This window comes from Elephantulus edwardii, unplaced genomic scaffold (genome assembly GCF_000299155.1).
Source record: "Elephantulus edwardii isolate Elephantulus edwardi_28Jun2011 unplaced genomic scaffold, EleEdw1.0 scaffold00004, whole genome shotgun sequence".
In the NCBI taxonomy this organism is placed as follows: Eukaryota; Metazoa; Chordata; class Mammalia; order Macroscelidea; family Macroscelididae; genus Elephantulus; species Elephantulus edwardii.
The window spans coordinates 12,534,114-12,556,092 of record NW_006399754.1 but is presented as its reverse complement, the minus strand read 5'-3'; the positions used below and the strand labels follow the sequence as shown (position 1 = coordinate 12,556,092).

The following is a 21,979-nucleotide window of genomic DNA, read 5'->3' as shown; positions in this document are numbered from 1 at the left end:
AGATACTGGCCTATAGTTTTCTATTTTGGTGGTGTCTTTTCCTGGTTTTGGTATCAAAGATATGTTTGCTTCATAGAATGAATCTGGAAGGGTTCCATCTTCTTCTATTTTCTGAAATAAAAATACCACCATTTAAGGACATTCTCTGCTGCTTCACATTTATTCATTGTGCAGCCTTTACATGCATATGTGATGATTGAAAGTGCCGTGGCTTAGATAAGGTGCATCTTCGTCTTCCAGGTGACATCGTTGCTCTGTAGTGCTTTAAAGAGGTCCCTGACAGCAGGTTTGACCAATGCAGTGCATTGTTTGAATTTCCACGAGTGATGAGTATATAGATCTAAAGTAAAATGAACTCCTTGGTAGCGCCACTCTGTTTATCATGGTGTTGATTATTGGCCCAGTTGCTTAAATAGTTTAAATGGACTCCTCTCCTGATGCATTTTCTCTCTCACTGTTTTCTCCAGATATTTCATAAGCTGCTCTAACCATGGGAGAAATAGAGCAGAGGCCGACGACAGGATCTCGACTGGGAGCCCCTGAGAATTCGGGGATCAGTACCTTGGAACATGGACAGAAGCCGCCCCCCACACCGTCAGGAAAACTCATGTCCATAAAAATCCAGATGCTGGATGACACCCAGGAGGCGTTTGAAGTGCCAGTAAGTTGAGAATGCGTCTGTGAGTTCAGATGTGTGGGCGAGATTGGCGTGGGGAGGTCAGTCTGATTCCTGTGTGTCTCTGGCGTGAGGTGGGAGGACCAGTTCTGTGCATTCAGCACCTTCCACCTCTTCCCCAGTGCCGTCCTCTGACCCATGACCTCTGTAGTTAAAGCAGTGACGGTGTGTCTGGAATGTTAATACTGCTTTCCGTAAGCAACTATGTGTGAATATGTTTTAGGTGTTTTTGTTTTGGAGGGGAAAATGGCCTTGTGTGTGGATCTCAGTTTATTTGCCCCTTACAGTGTTATTCCTGTTGCCCAATGTAGGTGCGCGCGATCACATGTATTTGTGTGAAATACCCCGAGAAAGAATAATTGTGGGATTGTAAGAACTATCCCAGGAAAACTACCGTAGAGCTGTGTGTGAATTTTAATGCTGAGAGAGCTGGAGAGAAGTGTGGGGAATGGAAAAACCATCATCAAAGCTCTCCGTGTGGTAACCCTAGAAGTGGAGAGCTCTGTCATCATAGGTGTTCAGGAAGAAAAAGGGGTGAATGAAGTTCATTGTCATCGAATTGGAACCAGCCCATAGGTGACCCTCCAGCAGGTTTTCAGAGGCTGTAAATCACGTGAAAATTGCCCATCTTTCTCTAGAAGAGCAGCTGGTGGATTTGAACCCCCTGTCTTTGAGTTGGCAGCGCAGTTTGTTACCCACTAGGCTACCAGAGCACTCTCTTTCCCCCATAGTTCCTTCTTCCCAGCCTGCCCCCTTCCCAGCCCACTCTCTAAACAGAGCTCCTGCTCAAGGTTAAAACCCATTGCCCTCGAGTCACTTCTGACACAACAGCAACCCTGGAGCACAAGCCTGCAGTGAGGAATCGTGCACAGTGGAAGCTTTCTTGTGCTGGGGAAGGAATGATATCTGTGCATCTGGTCGGCTTGAATGATAATTGCACTTTACGTGAAATAAAAACAAATCATTCTCTCTTCTGTTGGTTAGGATCTAGAACTGGTGACATACCGAAGTTTTGGCTTTTCGTGATCGGTCTTGAGCACCAAAATATCATGTGTCGCTTTGTTTGTGGAGCCAAGAAGATAACCTCAAATTCCCAACCACCGACTTACAAACAAACTTTGGGACCATAACCTGTTTTTAAAATGGAGACTGTCTGCCTATTATTTCTGGTGGCTGGAGGGACTGGAGTTTAATAGTTGCCATTAATGTGTGTAACCTGTCATTTAATCAATTCTACGATATGATTCATTAAGTTATATTTATGTCACAGAACACCGTGGAGAAAGTGCATATTAACATGAAGTGTCTCAGGGAAAGCTAAACCTCAGCATAGCTATGTTAAAAATCACCAATTTAGTGCATGTTGCAGACGACCTTTGTGCCTTTCAGATTTTCTTGTTGTGACTTCATATCTTTCAAGGGCATGGGAACGTCTCGGTGCACGGATGAACAAAGGCACTACTGACCTGCTCCAATTGTAAAGTGCGTTGAGGGGAGCACCTGCCAGCCAGATATAATTAGACCTTTTGGAACGGGCTCCCCCCACCCCTTCTCTTTGTTGCCAGACTGGTTCAGTGAGGTATTTCGTTTCAGTATTTCCTCTTTGCATCGGGACTTCAAGCCTCCAGCGGCACATCCTGTTAAATGTGCTGGAGGAAGGATGGTCAGGTGCTGCTGTGTGTTCCCAGCCCAGGGAGCATGGCTCTGTGTTCAGATGTGGTTTCTCAGTTTCCCTAAAACTAACAATGTTACGTCTCTGTCGTGGCTGTTATTTAATTAGCAAGTCCACAGGAACTCCCTTTTGTCATAGTAACAGATTGTGCTTTCTTCTTCTGAAATTGTTTTTGCCTGTCCTTTGCATCGGAAACTCTCTCTCTTAATTCCCTGATAAACACCTGATCAGTAGCCAGTCATCCGGCTGGCTCCCACTCAGGGTAACCCACATACGGTGGCGTTTTCTGTGTGGATTTTTTGGTGGATGTTGTTCATAGGCTTTCCTTTGGAGGCTCCTCTTGGTTGATGGGAAGTGGCAGCCTCTTCATTAGAAGCTAAGCGCCTAACCTTTAGCTCTCTCCAGGACTCTTATCAATGCCTAATTCATTGCTGTGGAGTTGATCCTGACTCATATCAACCCAGTAGGATAGAGGAGACTTGCCTCCCCGAAGCCTTTCTAAACTGTACTTTGTGTGGAGCCTGACTGCCACATCTCTTTTCTGTGGCACATCTGGTGGGTTTGGACCGCTGGCCTTGTAGGTAACAGCCAAGTGATGACCCACTGCACCTCTAGGGCTTCTGGAATGAACGTCTCTATGACCTCTTAAGGACCCACTCGGCTCACGTTTTTATCTGGATATCCTTTGTCCGGTAGTGGCTGGGCCTCTTTCTCCCTTTGCTGAATTCTTGGGTTCTGTACTTGTGGGGCCAGACTGTTGGGTTCAAATCTTAGCTCCTACTGACTGGTGGTTCATCCTGGAGAAGATACTTAATGTCTCTGTACCTCAGCGTTCCCTCTGTGAAATCACTACTGTGGGGTCAATGCCCTACTTCGTCCTTCTCACAGGCAAAGGACTTGTGCCAGACAGAAGAGCCTGGAGGAGGGGACGGTGCCTGCGGACCAAGGTGGTACAGTAGACAGTAATTGTAGGGTTTCTTGAGAGAGCAGAATTCAGTGCACGGAGCATTAAAGTGTAGGCTGAAGCTTTTTCTTAGAGTTCAGGGTCAAGAATAGAAAGTGAGGCAGATGTGAAGGTAAAAAGTAAAAATAGATTTTTTTAGAAAGTTATGGTGCTGGTGAAGAGTATTGGGCATACCATGGACGGTCAAGAGAACAAACAGGTCTGTCCTGGAGAGGGTGAAAAAGGTTATCCTTGAAGGCAAGGATTTTGTGGTGTTTGTTTTTTGTTTGTTTGCTTTTCTAAAACTTTATTTTATTAATTTTAATGAACATTTACAGGGACTTTTGATTTCCATTCATTCATTGTTGCACATTTCTCCCTACCCATCCCTCCCCCCACCCCAGTTCGCTCCTCTCTTTGAAAAGTAAAAGAAAAATGCTTTAATTGGTATACAATCCCCTCGCACCCCCTTCCCAACACCCCAGGTACACGCCACTATGCAGCCTTAATTCTGGACTCAAGGTAAGGATGTTGAAGCTCCATCTCGCATACTTTGGACATGTTGCCAGGAGGGACCAGTCCTCAGAGAAGGACATCATGCTTGGAAGGGCGGAGGTCAGCACAGGAGAGAAGACCCTGATGAGATGGACTGACACAGTGACACTGACAGTGGGGCAGGTGTGTCAGAGACGGTGAGGTTGTCTCAGGAAAGGACGGGATTCAGAGCTACTATTCAGTGATTTGCTATGTTTAGGTTTGTGTGGGGGTTTTTTTGTTGTTGTTGTTTTAAGTTGTGTGTGTACCGTCAAATCAGATCTGACTGGTACAGGAGGAGATTTCCCCTCTTTCTCCAGCAGAGCATCTGGTGTATTCGAACCTCATGCTTCTGGGATTGCAGTGCAGCTTCTTGCCAGTAGGCCACCAGAGCTCCTGATTTGCTATGTTGACTCGATGGTATACAACAGCTTTAGAAAGTTACATCTCAGACCCTCCTCCTTGAAAGGAAATACAGAGGAGGCCCCGTGCTAGTGAGGTGAGGCTGTATTTATGGCTTTCTCCACTGGGCGGGCCTTGGGGCTGCAGTCTGGGCCAGTGAGGTGATGGATGCCATAGAGAGTTCAAAGTGTAGTGGGTGGTTCTCATTCTGGTCCCAGTTCTCTGACGTTATTCTTATGCCCAAGGCATCCACTGCTTCTGACATAGCTGTGAGCCCAATAACGCTCCTTCTACGTGTGTCAGTATCTGCTGCCTGGTTCTTATAGCTCAGTTTTCCAGGCATAAACTTCTGCCTCTCCTATATCCTTGGTCCTAAACCTAACAAAATGAGGTCAATAATTAACCCTGCTTTATACTTTTAGGAGAATAAAATGAATCTATACCTGTAAAGCATTTGGAACGACTCTTGGCACCTGCTAAGAGCTTCATCTGTGCTTACCGTCAGGGGGACTGAGTCCTGTTCTGTTCTTCCCTTTGTCACCAGCTTTCCTGGGCGGGAGCTTCCTCTGAATCTTTATATCCTCAGCAGCTATTGCAGTGCCTGGCATGTTGTTACTGCTGTTGAGCCCCATCGAGTCAGAACTGACCCATGGCTGACCTCCCCGTGGGTTTTCAGAGGTGGCAAATCACACAGGAGTTGATTGTCCAGCTTTCTCCTGTGAAGCAGCTGGTGGATTTGAACCACATGCCTTGAGGTTTACATCCCACCTCCTTACTGCCAGGCCACCAGAATGCCTTCTTGGCACGTGGTAGGCGCTTGTTAATTATTTGCCACCTGAATGTTTGAATGAGTTTATTTTATTAATTAAATCACAAGTAGAATGAATAACGTCATTGTTCCTTTCCATGGACCGTTGATATTTATTGTTTGGTCAGAATGATCTTTCTTGACCAGCGGGTGCCAGATGTTTTGCTTAGCTGGCTGTGGAAAGCCACATACAGCATTGTCCTTGATGGAGCTCGTTCTAAATTGCTACTTGGTGCCCTTTCAGCATAGAAGCTGTGTCACACAGCTCACAGGCCTCAGAGCTGACCCCTGGACTCTAGTCTCCCAACGGCACCGGGGATCAGAGGAGAGGGACTGGACCTCGTAGGAAGTCCAGATCTCCTTAATTGCTTGAAAGCCTTGCTTCACATTTTTTTTGCCATTAATTCATCAGGGTCAAGTGTGTGACCCTGGAAGTGGCCTCCTCGCCCACACACGCTCCCCCTGCTTGTCAGGGGTCGTCAGTGAGCCAGTTTGCTCCCTTGTCTCTGCGCGCACATGAGCAAGACGTGGGGCCACAGGTCGCTCTGTTGTCCGTAGGCAGAGTTCTCTCAACTGTTTTACTCTGGGGAGTAAATTTCCTGGACCTTTTCTTATTTTGGTTTTACAGTATGACTGAAAACTCATTTCCGTGCAGTCAGGATTCACTCATAACTGAGTGAATCAGAGGCTTGTAAGTAGCATGGGAGGATTTCTCCCAAGAAGCAGCTGGTAGATTAGAGTTCCGAGAGGTGTGGCCATTGGGTTCACGTCTCAAATTCTTACGGACTCCCGTAGGAGTTTGCACCAGAATTCCCAGCATGAATGTAGGCAAAGCAGTCATTTTAAATACAAATTCCTCAATCACAGAGACTCAAATTGTACCTTAGGGATTGTCTCTCATGGTTATTTTTTTAAAAAAAGAGTTGGTTTTCATTCAATCTTTCATATATATTTTGTTTTGGAGCGTTAATGACAATTGGTTATTGCCATGTGTTACGACAGCTCATCAGCTCCTCTGTACCTTGTCTTTCCCTCATTGGTCGTCTTCTTGTGTATCATTGAGGCAGAACCAATCCCTAGCTGACCCTCTAATGGGTTTTCAGAGGCAGTAAATCACACAGGAGGAGATTGCCCGTCTTTTTCCTGCAGAACAGCTGGTGGATTCAAACCACATACCTTCGCATTGACGGCTGAAGTCCATTCCACTAAGCCTCTGTTTTCTGTTCATAGCCTCCTTTTGTTTATGTCAGGAGCCCTGGTGTCTTAGCATCTTACCGCTCAGCTGAAGATTGGCAGTTTGAATCCACTGGTGACTCTTATCATAAAAAAAAGAAGGCAATCTCCTGCTATAGACTTACAGCCTCAGAAGCTGGCTGGAGGACCACCGGGAGTCAGAATTAACAGCAGTTGGTATGGGGTTTTGTGGGTTTTTTTTGGTTTGTTTTTTTTTTGTCTTACTTATTTTGAGGTTAAACTGTTAAAAGGTCTTGACAGTAAGTGTGACAGTATATTCCGTTCCTTAGCTATTTCCACAGTCATACATTTGTTGTTGATTTGTCCTTGGACACTGTTTTTAGGCTTTTTCTCTGCAGAATGGAAAGTTTGCATGCAGCGTGGACAGCATGTCCTCTCATGGTGCTTTATCATCTGTGTATGGACAATGCCCCATAGGTCAGTCCCTCCTGTGTGAGGTCTGCATCGTGCAGCCTCTTCTAGAGGCTGGGAAGCCAGGTGTGTGCTGGGGCTCCGAGGGAGTTAACGGCTCTGCTCCCACCAGGGCCACCACCCTGTTACGTCATCGTCCACATGACCCTGCCAGTAAATAAACACTGTTGGTGCTGATGTCCACGGAATGGAGCAGATGGCCTCCTCTTCGAGTGTTGACTCAGTTTATGTTTTCCCATGAGCAGTGTGGAGATGGGGAACAGGAGAGAGAAGCAGGGAAATCAAAGGTGGCCGGGTTTGCTGCCTTAGAGTGCCCTGCCAGAGAGGTTCAGAAAGGCGCTTGTTTGTGGCAGGAACACCGCTAGGGTCTGTTGATGGTTTGGCAGTTGGTGCCTTGACCATTTCTCTATTTTCTGGCCTGTTCTGGTATCGAAGAGCTTCCCAGCATAGGCACCTGAGCCCACAGGGATGCGCTCCGTCCGTGACAGCTCTCTCTTGGTGGTTCTGAGGTTTTCCCTCTGCTCATTCCTTTCTCTGTAAGACAAAAAGTAACGCAGGCCACACATCCCCTTACACTGGATCTCAGAGCTCTGATGGGATTGAGGGGGTTACCCCCCCACCCTGCTCAATATGTCAGGTCATGGGGTCATTATAAAACTTCCACATCGTATCATTACATACATGTGCTTTGGGAAGACACAAGGCAACGTGTGGCACCATTCCAGCAAATAGTTGTTGTTATTCACCTGTATTCCCCTCTTGTAATTGGTCACCTCCCAGTTGTTTTAGGATAAAACATGGCTGGGATGCTCTGGTGGCCTAGTGAGTTAGGAGTTGTGCTGCCAAACCGAAGGCAGATGGTTCGAATGTGCCAGCTTCTCTGAGAGAGAAAGACAGGTATTCTCCTCATACAACCACTGAAAACCTGCTGGTGGGTCAGCTAGTATTGTTGTTATGTGCTGTCTGACTCAACAGCATATAACAACAACAACAACAAAGTATGGATTCCTTACTGTGGACAGATGAGAAGCAGCAGTGACCATCCATGGAGGGTTTACCTGATACAGAGTTATGTTTGAGTGATTTCTATAGTTATTCTCCATCATAAAACTGCTTGTCTCATAGTGGATTTCAACTCCCTGCACCCCCATATATATCAAAGTTCAGTGTGCCCCGTGGGACCTTCAGTGGCTGATTTCCGTAATCAGATAACTAAGCTCTGAGTCCTTTTTATGAAATGCCAACCTTTCAGTTAGAAGCCATTGTGTTAATGGTTTTCACCACCCAGGAACTCCTTGTCTACCAGAGTCCTTTCATGGGGTGGGGTGGGGGAGGCATGGGATGGGATGGGACAGAAAGAAAGTTTTGTTTGCATATTTTGAGGGAGGATGTGCACCTGAGGCATCCTAGGGTCTTGGTCACAGTCATATTCTAACCTGTGTCCTAACACAGGCAGCTGACTGATTACACTTGTGAAGTCCTTTCAGCTTATAAGCAACAGGAGATGCAGTGGGTGGTATCTTCTTGGCATCAATGAAGAAAGCTCTGGGAAGAGCTTTTAAGTCACTGCCTCTCTTTGCACAGCTGTAAGGTAGGACTTGACTGGCACTGGAACCCAGGGCTGCTTGGCCTTAACCTTAAACACCCTCTGCTACAGAGCTGGCTGTACTAGATCTTCTTACAGAAGGTCCCTGTGTGAGCTGGCTTCTCCCTCCTCTGCTGGCTGTCGATTCCCATTCTAGACCCCTGGTAAACATCTCTATTTTGTCTAAGTTTGGCCTTCCTTCCTGGCCTGTCTTTAAGTCTCTTCCAAGGTGTCATTCCTCAAGTTCGTCTTTCTCTTCCTTTGCTCACAGCTTCATCATCTGTTCCTGTTAATTAGACTTTGAATCTTGCCATCCCCATTCATTAGTTCCCTTACATCATAGATACTCAGTTTCTTTATCTGCAAAACATAGTATTGGGTCCAGATGGTTTTAAAGGCTTTTTGCTTTCTTTTCTGTTTGGGATCTGAGAGCTTGTGTTGACATCTTTGTTGTTGATAAATTGTTGATGTAACATACTTTTACGTGCTGATTCCCTAGGCAGTTGTCTTCGTTGGCTATAATCCACTGCCAATGAGTTAGTTCCAACTTCTGGAGACCTTCCACTCGGTTTCCAGTGCTGTGAATCTTTATGAGGATAGCACGCCCATCTTTCTTCTGAGATGGATTTGAACCACCAGTCTTAGAGTTAGCAGCTCATTAAGTTATGCACTGTGCTACCGGGGCTTCTTTCTTTGAAGATAGAATTTTTTAATCTTAAAAACCCCAAAAGCCCAAAGCCATATCAGATATAGTAGTTTCTGTGTATTTAGTAAATGCTCAAGAAATAAATTCAATGAAGGCATAATAAACATGTTTTGATGGGTATATTACTTTCAGTATGTCAGGGAATGGTGTGAGTGTGTGTGTGTGTGTGTGTGTGTGTTTGCCAGTGCCAGTACTTGGGGAGGTTTCTTGGTGAACTTCACTGAGTTAAATAAAGAAGGCTGAGGTTTATATACCAATTCATACCTAAAACAACTGCCAAAGAGTTGGTTCGAACTCATAGCAACCTTCTACCAAGTTGCTGAGACTGTAAATCTTTATGGGGGAAATTGCCCATTTTTCTCCAGAGCTGATGGTGGGTATTGTAGTTAGCTGACCAACACATGCAATGCCATCAAAGCTCCTGTTCTAATTTATACTGAGAGACTATAGATGGAAATAAATCAGCAACATTTTGAATTAAAAATAAACAGGCTTATTGTAAACAGAAGGTAAGCGGAAAGTTTGAAGAATCAGGGCAAGTTACAGTAAAAGAGACTGCATGGGTGTAGCTTTCTCCTGGGGCAGAAGTGCCCGTGGTTCCTGAGTTCTAATTAGGAGTCTCATTCGGTCAGTCCTTAAACGAGTAGGCTTTCTTCCATTCATTAACTTTGAGTTGAGGCAGTCGCTTAATGTTTTTGATCATCACTGAAACCTAGACTTGACGTGAGTTGAGAATTTGCTTTTCCAAGGATTCAGTGGTTCTGCAAGTCTTAAAATGGTTGTTAGATTCTAAAGATGTCTCTCTTAACTAATTTCTGTGAAGGGGAAGTAGTAGCTGTTTGTTTTAAATTCTCTGGATTGATATTTTGTGGACCCTATATGAATGTGAGGAGAAACTGAGGCTGCCCGCTTGGTCTGTGCTCACTCTTGGCAGCTGTCTCTTGATGAAGACATCCTGGCCTTCTCTCCTTTAATTTTCATTCGAGGCTGTGTCCACCACTGTTGTTGCTCATTATGAAATTTGGGATGGGTTTAAGATCATATCTTGGTTCTCATGGACTTACTGTCATTTTCTTCAGCCTGAGTTTGAACTTGCATGTGAGTAATTGAAGGTCTGACCGACAGTCTGCCCCTGGCCTAGTTTTGACTGCTGATATTGAGCTTCTCCAATAATTTCTTCCACAGAGGTAGTCAATCTGATTCCTATGTAGCCCAACAGGTGAGGTCTATGTGTAAAGTTGTTGTTTGTGTCTTTCAAAAGTATTTGTAATATATAAATAATTAAAATACAAAATTAGATTCATTTCTTTCCAGTCTCATTTCTGTCACCAGGCTCCTATTTTACAACTTCTTCGTTGTTTCAACATTTGCATTCCAGTTACCAGTTAGTATTTATACATCTTGATTGCATGTTTGGTCAGTTTTGTACTGCAAGATTGCATCTCAACATAAAGAAGACAAAAATTCTTACTATTGGACCAATAGTCAACATTATGATACGTGGAGAAAAGATTGAACCTGTCTACAACTTCATGTTACTTTGATCCATGATACCCTTGGTAGCAGCAATCAGGAGGAAATCAGATTTATTGGACTGGAAAAAGCTACAGTTAGAAACCTCTCCAAATTATTGAGGAACAGTGATATCAGTTTGATGTCTAAGGTGTGTCTGATTCAGGCCATGGTCTTTCCTGTCATTTGCTATGCATCTGAAAGCTGGACAATGAACACAGATGACAGAAGAAGAATTGATGCCTTTGAGCAGTGGTGTTGGAGAAGAGCACTGAACATCCCATGGACAGCCAAGAGAACAAGCAATTATGTCTTGGACAGGGTACAGCCAGAGTGCCCCTTGGAGGCAAAGATGATGAGACTTCACCTCACATACTTTAGGCATGTTGCTAGGAGGGGCTATTCCTTGGAGAGGGACATGATGCTTGGAAAGGTAGAGAGTCAGTGAAGGAGGAACAGACCCTTGGCCAGGTGGGTTGACATGGTAACTGCTGCAATGGCTGTAGTGTGTCAGATGGTGTCAGCATGGCACAGAATAGGACAGGGTTTAGATCTGAAGCTTGCCCTCTCCTAAGCCAGTTTCACTGACTCAGACACACGCAAACTCATTGCTTCAGTTACTGTATCAATCCACCTCATCCGGGGTCTTCCTCTCTGTCACTGTCCCTCCACCCTTCCATGTATTATGTCTTTCTCCAAGGACTGGTCTCTCCTGGCCATGTGCCCAAAGTATGTGAGACAGAGCTTCAAAATCCTAGCCTTCAAGGAGGAACTTGGCTTTACCGTCTTCAAGACAGATCTATTTGTTTTCTTAATGGTCCATGGTATGTTCAAGACATTCTCCAGCACCACAACTCAAAGGCATTGATTTTTCTATCATCCTTGGTCATTGTCCAGCTCTCTGATGCATAGCAATTAATTCCGAAGCCCATGGACTAGGTCATGTGCACCTTAGTCTCTAGACTGACATCGTTGCTTTTCAGTACTCTGAAGAGATCCTTGAAAGCAGATTTCTCCAGAGCAGTTCATCTTTTGATTTTCTGACTGCTGATGCCAAGACTGTTGATTGTAGAACCGAACAAGCTGTAACTGTTGACAACCTCAATCTCTTCTCTGTCCATCATGGTCCTGCATAGGTAATCTTTGTCTTCTAGTTTTGAGCTTCAGTTCATTTTGAAGACTACAGTCTTTGGCCTTCTGTAGCAAGCCCTTCAGGTCCTCCTCAGTTTCAGCAAGCAAGGTTGTGTCATATGCATAATGTAGGCTGTTGATGAGTCTTCTGGTCCCAATACCACATTCTTCCTCTTAAAGCCCAGACTCCCGAAACATCTGTTCTTTTTTTCTTTTTCATTGTATTCAGTAGTAGCGATACATTTTTTTATTCCCATCCGACAGGATGTGAGATCTAATTTCTCCACGTCCTTGCCAATACGTGGTCTTTTCTGTTTTTTTTTTTATAATAGCTGTTCTAGTGAGGATAAATCAGCATGTCATTGTCTTAGGAAATGAGTAGCCAAGAGTGCTCCTTGGAGGCAAAGACGACGAAGCTCTCTCTCTCTCTCATACTTTGGGCATGTTGCTGGGAGGGTTATTCCTTGGAAAGGGACATCAGAGATGATGGTCATGTTGTTAGAGAGGCTATTCCTTGGACAGTGTATCAGATGATGAAGAAGGCACAGGACAGGACAGGACAGGACTCAGGTTTGTTCATCGGGTTGCCATGAGTTGTACTCAACTTGACAACACCTAAAAACAACAGCAGAGGCCAATGGAAAGAGCTCTCTGGTGGTTCAGTTTGTTGGGAATCTTACCGCTCACCCCATGATTCCAGCAGTTCGAATCCACCGGTGACTTCTAGGGAAAAAGATAGACAGTCCCTTTTCATTGTGATTGACAGCCTTGGAGAGGAGGCAGCTGGGTTTTGTTCTTCATCAGCCGTAGGCTTGGAGTTCTGCTGAAATCTCTTCAGTGTCATAGAAGCACCCAGGTGCGTGTGGAGGGCTGGCGGGGAACGAAGCCCGTGTCCCTGGTGGAAGGCAGAAATCTGACCTCCAAACTACCATGGCCCGCTGCTTAGTGATGCTAGAAAAGGCATGTGAATTTCACCACTGTGTTATTCCCTTCCTTCTCATGAATCGCCTGGCACATAAGTGGGAGTGGGGGGAGTGGAGGAGGAGGTGGCTAGCCAGAAATAAAAGTTAATTGGCCGTTTACAACCCGGGAGACGTGTGTGCCCAGAGCCACACTTGGCTGGACCACAGCTGTAAATGGACCTAAATTAATTGGACAGAGAAACTGTCATGTGCTCGCCCAGCTGTTTTACAAACATGTCAACGTTGGTTTCTCCTTATCAGTGTTGCCTTTGGCTCCTTCGAGGAGCAAAGTTTCCAAAATGGTCTTTATACCCATTTTGCTCTGCGTCCACACTAATGTGTTTTCTGTAGCTTGAATGATGGATTGTGCTGTCTGAGCCTCGTGAGGCTACACGTAAAGGCTGTTGTAGTAGATGAAAATTTGTTTTCATAAATCTTTTTTTCCCCTCCATCTCCCCTTTGTATGACTAGCCTTCCTTTGTAGCTCCGTGGGAGAGCAGAGCGTACATTTTGCCTTGAAATCCTTGCATGGACCCCTTTCAACTTGAAATGCCTGTGATCAAAGCTGAAGTTGTGCAGCTCGGACATGACGGCCGGAATCCTTTACCAGCTGGTTGTGATTTTCTCCCCGAGAAAACACTCACACACTGGAACCCAAGGAATAAATAAAAAGTGCACTGTGATTGGGAGTGTCCTAGGAGGACATTGAAATGGGTTCCGCGCTGAGAAAATGCAGTTTATGTGAGAAAGTGGGTTTGTTTCTCCTGTCCTCCTCCTTTTAAATGGAGAGGATACATTTTCTTAATTGTTAAAAGTCTTGGGATAGTATTAATAATGTTGTTGTTGTTAAGTGCCGTCGAGTCATAGGCGACCCATAGCGACGCTATGGACAAAAGTCCTGGACACCTTCTGTATAACTTTTGTCCTTTTCCCCAGGTTTATAGAGTTTCTGGAGAAAAGCTATTTCATAAGTGGATGCCACTTCTCTTTGCAAGCTTGTTTTAATTGCGAAGCTGCACCAAACACTGTCCTCCATGGGTAAACCATTATCGCATTTGACACATCAATGTCACAGTGTTCAGTTTCACAGCAACCACGAGTTACCTCTGTACTACAAGTGGATGGACTGGGGCTATAAGACCTAGAAGGATGTTTCACTAAAAACAATTAAAAACAGGCCAGAGCGCCATGGATTAGTCACCCACCTTTGGCTTGGTAGCATCACTTTCTGTCCACTAGGCCAACTGAGCTCTCTCTGTGCTGTTGTTAAGTACTGTCGAGTCATAGGCAACTTACAGCGACCCTGTGAACACAAGATCTGGACACTTGTATAACGTTCATCCTTTCTCCAGGTTCATGGGGTTTCCAGAGGCAGGCTATTTTGGAAGTGGATGCCACTCCTGCTTCCAGGCTAGTATTACTAATAGGTAAACTCGTAAGCTAAAAGCAGAAGATTGGTAGTTCGAATCCACCTAGGGGTTCCTCCGAAGCAGGCCTTGGTGATTGGCTTTAGAAAAATCAATGGTTGAAAACCCAACATGAGGTCACCAGGAGTTGGAATTGAAGGAACCTATTAGTGAAGGTGATTCCTTGGTCCCGTCCTCACAGCTTACTGGCTCTGTGGCTCTGGATGCATTGTTTAGAGCTCCTGGTCGGATCTCTTAGCTGGAAAGATGGAGAATACCTGATTCCTGGGGCTGTGGGAAAGGCAGCTGGCTGAGGACAGTCAATGCTGAGTGCTCATATGTCAGCCTCATTCCTGCCTTTCATTCTAAGCTTCAGCTCCGTGGTTCTTCCACAGAATTGAGAACCTCCATTGTGAAGCTACTGTGTGGAGTGAACGGATAACTGAAAGCCCTTTGGACCAAGAGCCTTCTGCTTGTGTGAGGTGGGGCAGTGCCCTCTGGCCCCCTGGCCTCCTCACGTGGAGAGGTGGCCCTCAGAGGGCCTTGAGCAGGGAGCCAGTCAGAGCTCTGTGACGAAACCTCGGTTTGTAGCACCCTGCTTACTTCCTTTTCCACTCACCTGTGGCTTCTCCAAGTTTCCATTTGGTCAGTTTAACACTGAGAGGAGAATCCCTGGCAGGTGCAAATGGTTAAGTGTCTTCACAACTAACTGAAAGGTTGATGGTTCAGACGCACTCAGAGGAGCCTTGGCAGGCAGCCATGATGATCTGCTCTTGAAAGGTCGTGGACTTGAGAACAATCTATTCTATACCAGGGGCACCAGGAATTGGAACCACCATTAATAGCTGCTGATACCACTGACATTGAAGGGGGGATTCTTTTAGTGGTAAGATTTTTCATGAGTTCTGGCTTAGCTGATTTCCTGGTCTTTTCAGTTTCTGTAACCAGCCCAAAGGCCGCTTTCCTAGAACCAGGATTTTCCCCCAGGGTGCTCCAGTCCCTGGGTGTAGGTTTACAAGGTAGTAACCAGCTGCCTGCTGCCTCTGGGACAGTCTTTAGATGTTCTCAGCCAGCTAGGCACTCCAGTGTTGAAATACAACCAGGAAAGAGTATTGCAAATATAATTCTGACTGATTTTGAAAAATCTACCATTTTCCTCATATTCAGAACCTTAACATTCTTTTAAAAAATGGTTCACTTGTTTTCTTCTATCTCTTTGACCGTTTGTGTTGAATGCAGTTGTTTTGAATGATAAAAAAAGATATAAAATTATTTCATCCATTGAAAATTTTTCTTTTCGGGATAAAAGAGCCAGTCTAAGAATCTTCCAATCTTTGTGACTTTTAGCAAAAACCTTGTATAATTTCTGTTACCTCGTTTATGAAATCAGAAGGCTGGACTCGCTGTCCATCATAGAATTCTATGACTCTCTTTTATTTTACATGATAGGATGTTGGAAATAGAAGATGGCTTCAGTAGCTGTTTCTTGGTATTTCCTTACTTGCAAGACAATATGATAAATTGAATAAAAATAATATCCTTTTAAAAGTGCCTTGTATGCCAGGCATTGTACTAAGTCTCTACTGTGTTGTCTCGTTTGCTGCCAGTTAAGGAGTGAACAATGTTCTATGAGCTGGGCCTTGAGAGAATATGTGACATCCTGTAAGTCAAGTAAGAAGGAGTCGTGGTCCTAATCTAGGCATGTCCTGCCTTCCAGCCCGTGCTTCCACCCGCTGTTAGAAGGTCCCAAGCTGTAAGGAGCTGGTAGAGAGGCTCTTACTGTACATCAGTCATGCTGGTAACCTGTGACAGGTACCAGTGGTGGGTGCTCTTCAAGCAGAGATGAAAACTCGTGACCAGAGGCCCCCGCAGTAGAGCGCACATGCAGCGGTGACTAAAACTGGCCCAAACTGAAGGCTGCAAAGGGAATGTCAGCGAACTGACAGGGACAAGAGAATTAGAGGCTCTAGAATTGATAAGACTTGGCAGCTGATGGGACCTGAGCACCTGGGCAATGGGAAATCGAAGTCCGTCTGGAGGCCTGCAACCCGAGTGACTCCATGCTGCCCCAGGGAACTGGGAAATCAATTGACTTGGGCGTCTTTTTAATCACAAATGTTTTATTAGCAGTAATGTCTTACCTTAGTTGACACGGAAGTAGCACTGCTAGTGTTGCTAATCAAAGACTTGGTGTTATTTTTAATCACAAAGAGAAATCTGTGACTTTTCCAGTTAACTTCCAGGTTCCTCATGTCTGTGTGAGTTGTATATACTGTGTACAGACAGAGGTTGATTTCCTCAGCTTCAATTTATGTTAGGAAAATGATGTTTTCTCTTTTCAGTTCAAGTTATTTACCACTCTTGGAGTGACTGAGCTGTTTGCCACACTTGGAGGAAGGTTGAGCTGAGAAAGCTTTTAAACCTGGCTTCTTCAGAGGACTTTGTGGGGCAGGTGCCCCTCCTAGTTCTTCATTTAATTCCATTTACTTTAGGCCATGGCATAAAAAGTGCGTTTGGCTCTTGCTTGATCCAGTGGTCATTTGCCAGTTTGCATTTCTGTCAGCCGGTGGAATTGCTGTGCCCTCATGCTTTGATCTAGCCCTAAGACAGAGTAGCCAACCACTTGAAAAGCAAAACCACAGAACAGTTGTGGAGTTGAAAAATACTTTTCCTATGGTGCTGGAGAAGGGTACTGAATGTACCCTGGACTGCCAGGAAAACAAACAGATTTATCTTGGAGAGGATTAAACCAAGCTACTCCTTGGAGGCAAGGATTCTGGGGCTTTGTCTGACATACTTTGGACATGTTGCCAGGAGGGACGGGTCCTTGGAGAGGGACATCATGCTTGGGAGGGTTGAGGGACAACGCAGGAGGGGAAGACCCTCTATGAGATGGATTGATTCGGTGACTGGGGTAATCGGGATGGGTGTGTCAGAGGTGGTGCATTTGGCGCAGGACAGAGCAGGGTTTAGGGCTGTTGTGCATAGGGTCGCTATGAGTCGGAAACGACTCGACGGCACATAACAACAACAACAACAACATGGTTAAAATCATATTTAACAGATAAAATAAGGAAGGAGGGAGAAAAAAAATCCCCTAACAAACCCATATACTTTACCTTGAGCTGAAGAAGACATTCTGCTAACGTGTGTTTTTAATTTTTTTTTATTGGGAAAAACATATTGGGGGTACAAGGAGGTGAGGGTTGGGGGCAGAAGGGTGAGGATGGGCCAGGATGCAGTTGCAGAGCTGCACAGTTTGGTCGGTGGGGGGAGCAGGTGAAAGAAATGATGAGGGTCCAGTGGGGACCAGATGCTACAGAGGAATGACAAGCATTTTCCAATAGTAATTAAACCAACTGTCTTATTGATTTGGGAATTGGATGCCGACTCTCTGGCTTCTTCATGCTGAACAGGGGCGTAGATATAAAGGGGGGAAGGGAGGACGCTTTATCACCTTACTGGTGGTTTTGGGTTACAGCTGCTTGCCTTCTTGCTCCTCAGGGCCGCGATGGTTCGCCCTGAGCCGGGGGCCAAGTGCAGCCCGCCCCGGGCAGAAGGCCACGACGGCTCGCCCCGGGCAGGGGACCGAGGGCAGCCCACCCCGGGCAGAGGGCCGCGACAGCTGAAGTAGTCTTTTTTTAAAAAAGAAGAAGAAAAAGTGTGTGTGTGTGTGTGTGTGTGTGTGTGTGTGTGTGTGTGTCATCAAATTGGATCTGACTGGTACAGGAGACTGCCTCTCCTTCTCCAGCAGAGCATGAAGTAGAGTCTGGGTTTCCCCCCCACCCCCCTTCCAGGTGCCTGTCGGGGCCTGGGTTTCAGCTGTCCACACCACAGCAGTGGGCAACGAGCTTAAAGCCCCTGATGGCTCTGGGCGCTGACTCTCACCAGTGGCTATGGATGAAGTCACAGGCGATTTTCAGCCAGCGCCAGGGGTTTTTTATTTTTAATAGAAAACAAAAACACACGCTCAAGCGCCAAAACAATAAACCCTAAAATATTTTAATCTTTGTTCTCACTGGAAGTTTTATAGGAAGATTTTAAAGATAAGTCTTGAAATTGAAGACAATCCAGTTAAAGCCCATTTTGTACAAGACTTAAGTGACACAAACTTGAAAGCATGACTCAGTTTTCTTATTATGTGCACCTTTCTTAGGAACTCCTGAAACATGAAACAAAGGTGTGTATGCACAGTGTAGGCAGACAGGCTGGGGGAGACCTTGACCTTAGTGTGAGTCTAAGTCCAACAGTAACTACATGGCAATGTCTTCATGAATGCCTGTCTTTATTCACTCTGCACCCAATTTGATCTGGCTCTTCAATCTGCTAATCCAATTTGTCTTTCAGCTTATGGGGACCTCTGTTCCTTCACTCTTCCTCTCCTGGCACCCACCCCTCATGGGTTCATTTTCCGTGCTCAGTGTTAGGAATCACTGTGTTCTTTTCATTTGAGATACTGTATTTGTGTCCTGGGTCCACAGGATTTGCTGTCAGCCATTGACCAAGAGATTGGTGGTTCAGATGCACCTGGTAGTGCTCTGGAGGAGAAAAGTGGCCACCAGCTTCCTCAGATCACAGCCAGGAAAACTATGTAGTGCATAGCTCTACTCAGAAGCATGCGCAGTTGAAACCAACATGACAGCTACGGGAAATTTTTTTAAAAAATATTTTTTATGTTTTTATTAATATTAATGAAAGTTTACAGAGACTTTGCATTTCCATTCAGTGACCATTGTGGACTTGGACTTTCCACCTGAGGTCAGGTTCACGGCAAAGATGAATAGTATTCTTGGAGGTTTTACCTGAGGACAGGTCATTGGTAGGATTGTGCACAGAAGAAGCATCCCTGGTGGGAGGTGATGAAGTGCTCTGACTGGGAGAGCAAAGGTCTGGATGGCGCTGCAGGTGCAAAGGCCTGCTGCTCTGTCCCTGGAGGGATTGGAGTTAACAGGGGGCTAGTGGGAGTGGGGAGGGACAAGCTGGGGGCATTTCTTAGATTCTATCATACGGGGTCTCCATGACTCAGAATTGATGCCACGACACTCAACAACACATGCATGGAGGTGTATACAAGGCAACTCAGAGATCCAGAAAAATGTGTTGAAACAGCTGTGGGAAGCTGGCCACATCCTGGTCCTGAAGGGGCAGAAGGGAGGAATGGTTCTCGTGAGCTGGTGAGTGCTGTGGGCCTGTTAGAGGCAAGAACAATCATCTACGGAGGTCGGCCTCCCAGGGAGTGAGAGAGGAACCATGACACCCTTTCTCCTGGGAGGTGGCCAAGACTTCCGCTTCCCCGAGAAGGTCAATGCTGTGAAGCTTGGGCTCCTTCAGGTTCACATATCTTTACAATCTCCTGCTCATCTACTACTATCTTTCTCTGCCTCCCATCCTTCTCTGTAATCTTTGAAGAAGTATTTGTCTTCATGCTAATCTCCTTCAGGACATGGCTTCCCCTGAGCCTCAACAAAGATATTTTTATTCACACATAAACCCTCGGATTCATAGACATTCTTTTATTACATATGCAGATTTTATCGGTAGAATCCGAATACAGAAGAACTCTCGCTCTCAGAAAACCCAAACCTCAGACAACACAGCTGAGTAGTAACTGGCGGACAAGTTGGTATCAGTGGAAGCGAAGCTTGGATATCACCACTCATCATCTTCATCATGCTAGGATGACTTCTACACCGGAGACTTGTGCACGTCTGGCTTTGTGATCTGTGCTGAGTGTCTTCCCACTCGCTGCATCCCAGCTGCCTTCCTGCTTGCTGCATCGGGTGGTCTTTGCATTGGTGAAGTTCCCTGGCCCTGTTTGTTGACCGTACCATTCAGCTGCCTGGATCAGAGCCCTGCTGGTTTATTAACCCTTCACCATTCAAAGCAGAGCGTTTGCTAACTGTGAACTTTCTGAATCTCTAATAAAAAACAAACCAAACAAAGGGAGATTAATAGTTGTGTCTGCTCTCTCCCCCCTTCCTTTGCATTCTAAGAACAATTTCTGTGAGATAGAATTTTTCTGTGAATGTTCTCTTCCGTCATGCTCCTCGCCTGAAGCTCCTGTGTGATGCGTAACTAACTGCCTTAGAAAAGAAAGTTCTGATTTTCTTCTTCTTTTATTTATTTATTTTTTAAAAAGAAGACTAGTTGAGCAGAAATCCAGACACTGCCAGCAGCCCTGTGACATCCCGCCGGGGGCCTATTTAGAGAGAGATTTTATGTGCTAGAGTCCCATTGCTTAGCTCCCATATTTAGTTTTGTTTTCCGTCTGGCTCCTTAAAATGCCTGACCACGGGAGCCGCGAGGCTCTGGTTTTGTTCTCGGTCACTGTTTGGTGGTACACGAGGTGCTAGAAGGGACAAAGTCCTTTTCAGTCTGCACCCTGAACCCACATGAACCCTCGGAGCCGCCAGCGCTGTTTGTTAGTTCCTTCTTGGTAGCCCTTTCTGCTGTGGGGTCAAGGTTCTTGCTTTCCTTCTTACCCGCTTTCCTGGGCTCCTCCATCACTGATGGCTTCATATGACGCAACTAGAAATACAACTCCTTTCATTGCTCTGTGTTCGTAACTTCACTTGACGAAAGCCTGGACCACTTGCTGCTGTGACTTGCAGAACACTTACCAGCTTTTCTGCTTGGGTTTCTTGGGTGACACCATGCCAAATGGGACATTTCTCCAGCAAATAGAGGGGACCATGTTCACAGAAAGCCTTTAAGTCACATAAATGTGTGTTTGTGATTACACCCATAGTGTGGAAAGCATATTAGGTGAGAAATTGTGACTGTCAGTTGTACAAAGGGCTCAGCTGAAGGCGTCTCTCTCCACCTCCAACCCTCCCTGGCTTTCACCAGGACAGGCAGAGGAGAATGTTGACTTGGAAGCTGGTGTACTTCTCCCATCAGCATCCTGTTACATTACTAACACCATCCCATCTTTATCTGCCAAATATCAGTGATATAGAGCTAGCTAGCTAGATATAGATGTGTGTGTGTGTGTGTCTCCAGGTGGTAAAGTTCAGTCTTCCCTGGTGCTGGCCACACTAGTGGTTTGCATTTTATGCTGATGCTGGAAGTGGTGGCCCAAGTATTTCAGCAGGGAGGTCCATGGGGGACAGGATTCAGCAGCACGTCCAGACTCAGGCAGATTAAGGAGGAGGCCCTAAGGGAGCTCTGGTGGCCTAATGGCTAGAAGCTGCACTGTAGTCCCAGAGGCGCATGGTTCCAATCCACCAGATGCTCTGCTGGAGAAGGAGGGACAGTCTCCTCCTGTACCAGTCAAATCTGATTTGATGGTACACACACAAAACAATAAAATGAAAGAAATTTAAAAAAAAAAGAAGAAGAAGAAGAAAGAAGGAAGCTCTAAAGGTCTGCTACCAGAAATTAACCAGTGAAAATCCAGTGGGTCTCTGGATATCGGATTGATTTTGGACACATAATGACTGAAGACTAATGGCTAGAAAAGGACATCACATTTGGTAGAGTCAACACTAGTCAGGGAAACTTTCAGTGGAATAGATTGACACAATGATTACAACATTGGGGTCAAACATGTCAGGGATTAGGAAGATGGTATGAGACTGACATTTCTTTCTGTCCCGTGTAAGATTGTTGTGACTTGGTGACAGGAAGATGGTATGAGACTGACATTTCTTTCTGTCCCGTGTAAGATTGTTGTGACTTGGTCGCAGCTGGACAGCAGTTAACACCGACAATATTATTCTCTTGTTCTTTCACTCTGTAGAAAGTTATGTCACAGAGTAATAAGGTTTTGAAATAAATTGAAGGAGCCACAGCTTAGTTCATAAGGATCATGCATAGGATGGGCTTTGATTTCTGCTGCCTAGAACTTCACCTCGGATTTGGTTTAACTTTGAGGCTTTGAACACTAATGAGCGAAGGCCAGATGAGTTGTGGGAGGATATCAAGAGTATCATCCAGGAAGAGTGCAGTCATTACAAAGACAGAAGAGGAAGAAAA

At 45.5% G+C, this 21,979-nt stretch overlaps 1 protein-coding gene across 1 annotated transcript in view; it reads left to right on the top strand.

Annotated features, from left to right (window-relative positions):
- The first annotated feature begins 465 nt into the window (after positions 1 to 465).
- The window catches only part of FARP1 (FERM, RhoGEF (ARHGEF) and pleckstrin domain protein 1 (chondrocyte-derived)), a 343,383-nt gene continuing 321,869 nt past the window's right edge, over positions 466 to 21,979 (top strand). The window contains exon 1 of the mRNA XM_006879564.1: positions 466 to 661. Within this exon, the coding sequence (XP_006879626.1) occupies positions 491 to 661 (171 nt within the window). The 5' untranslated portion in view covers positions 466 to 490. The remainder of the gene's footprint in view (positions 662 to 21,979) is intronic.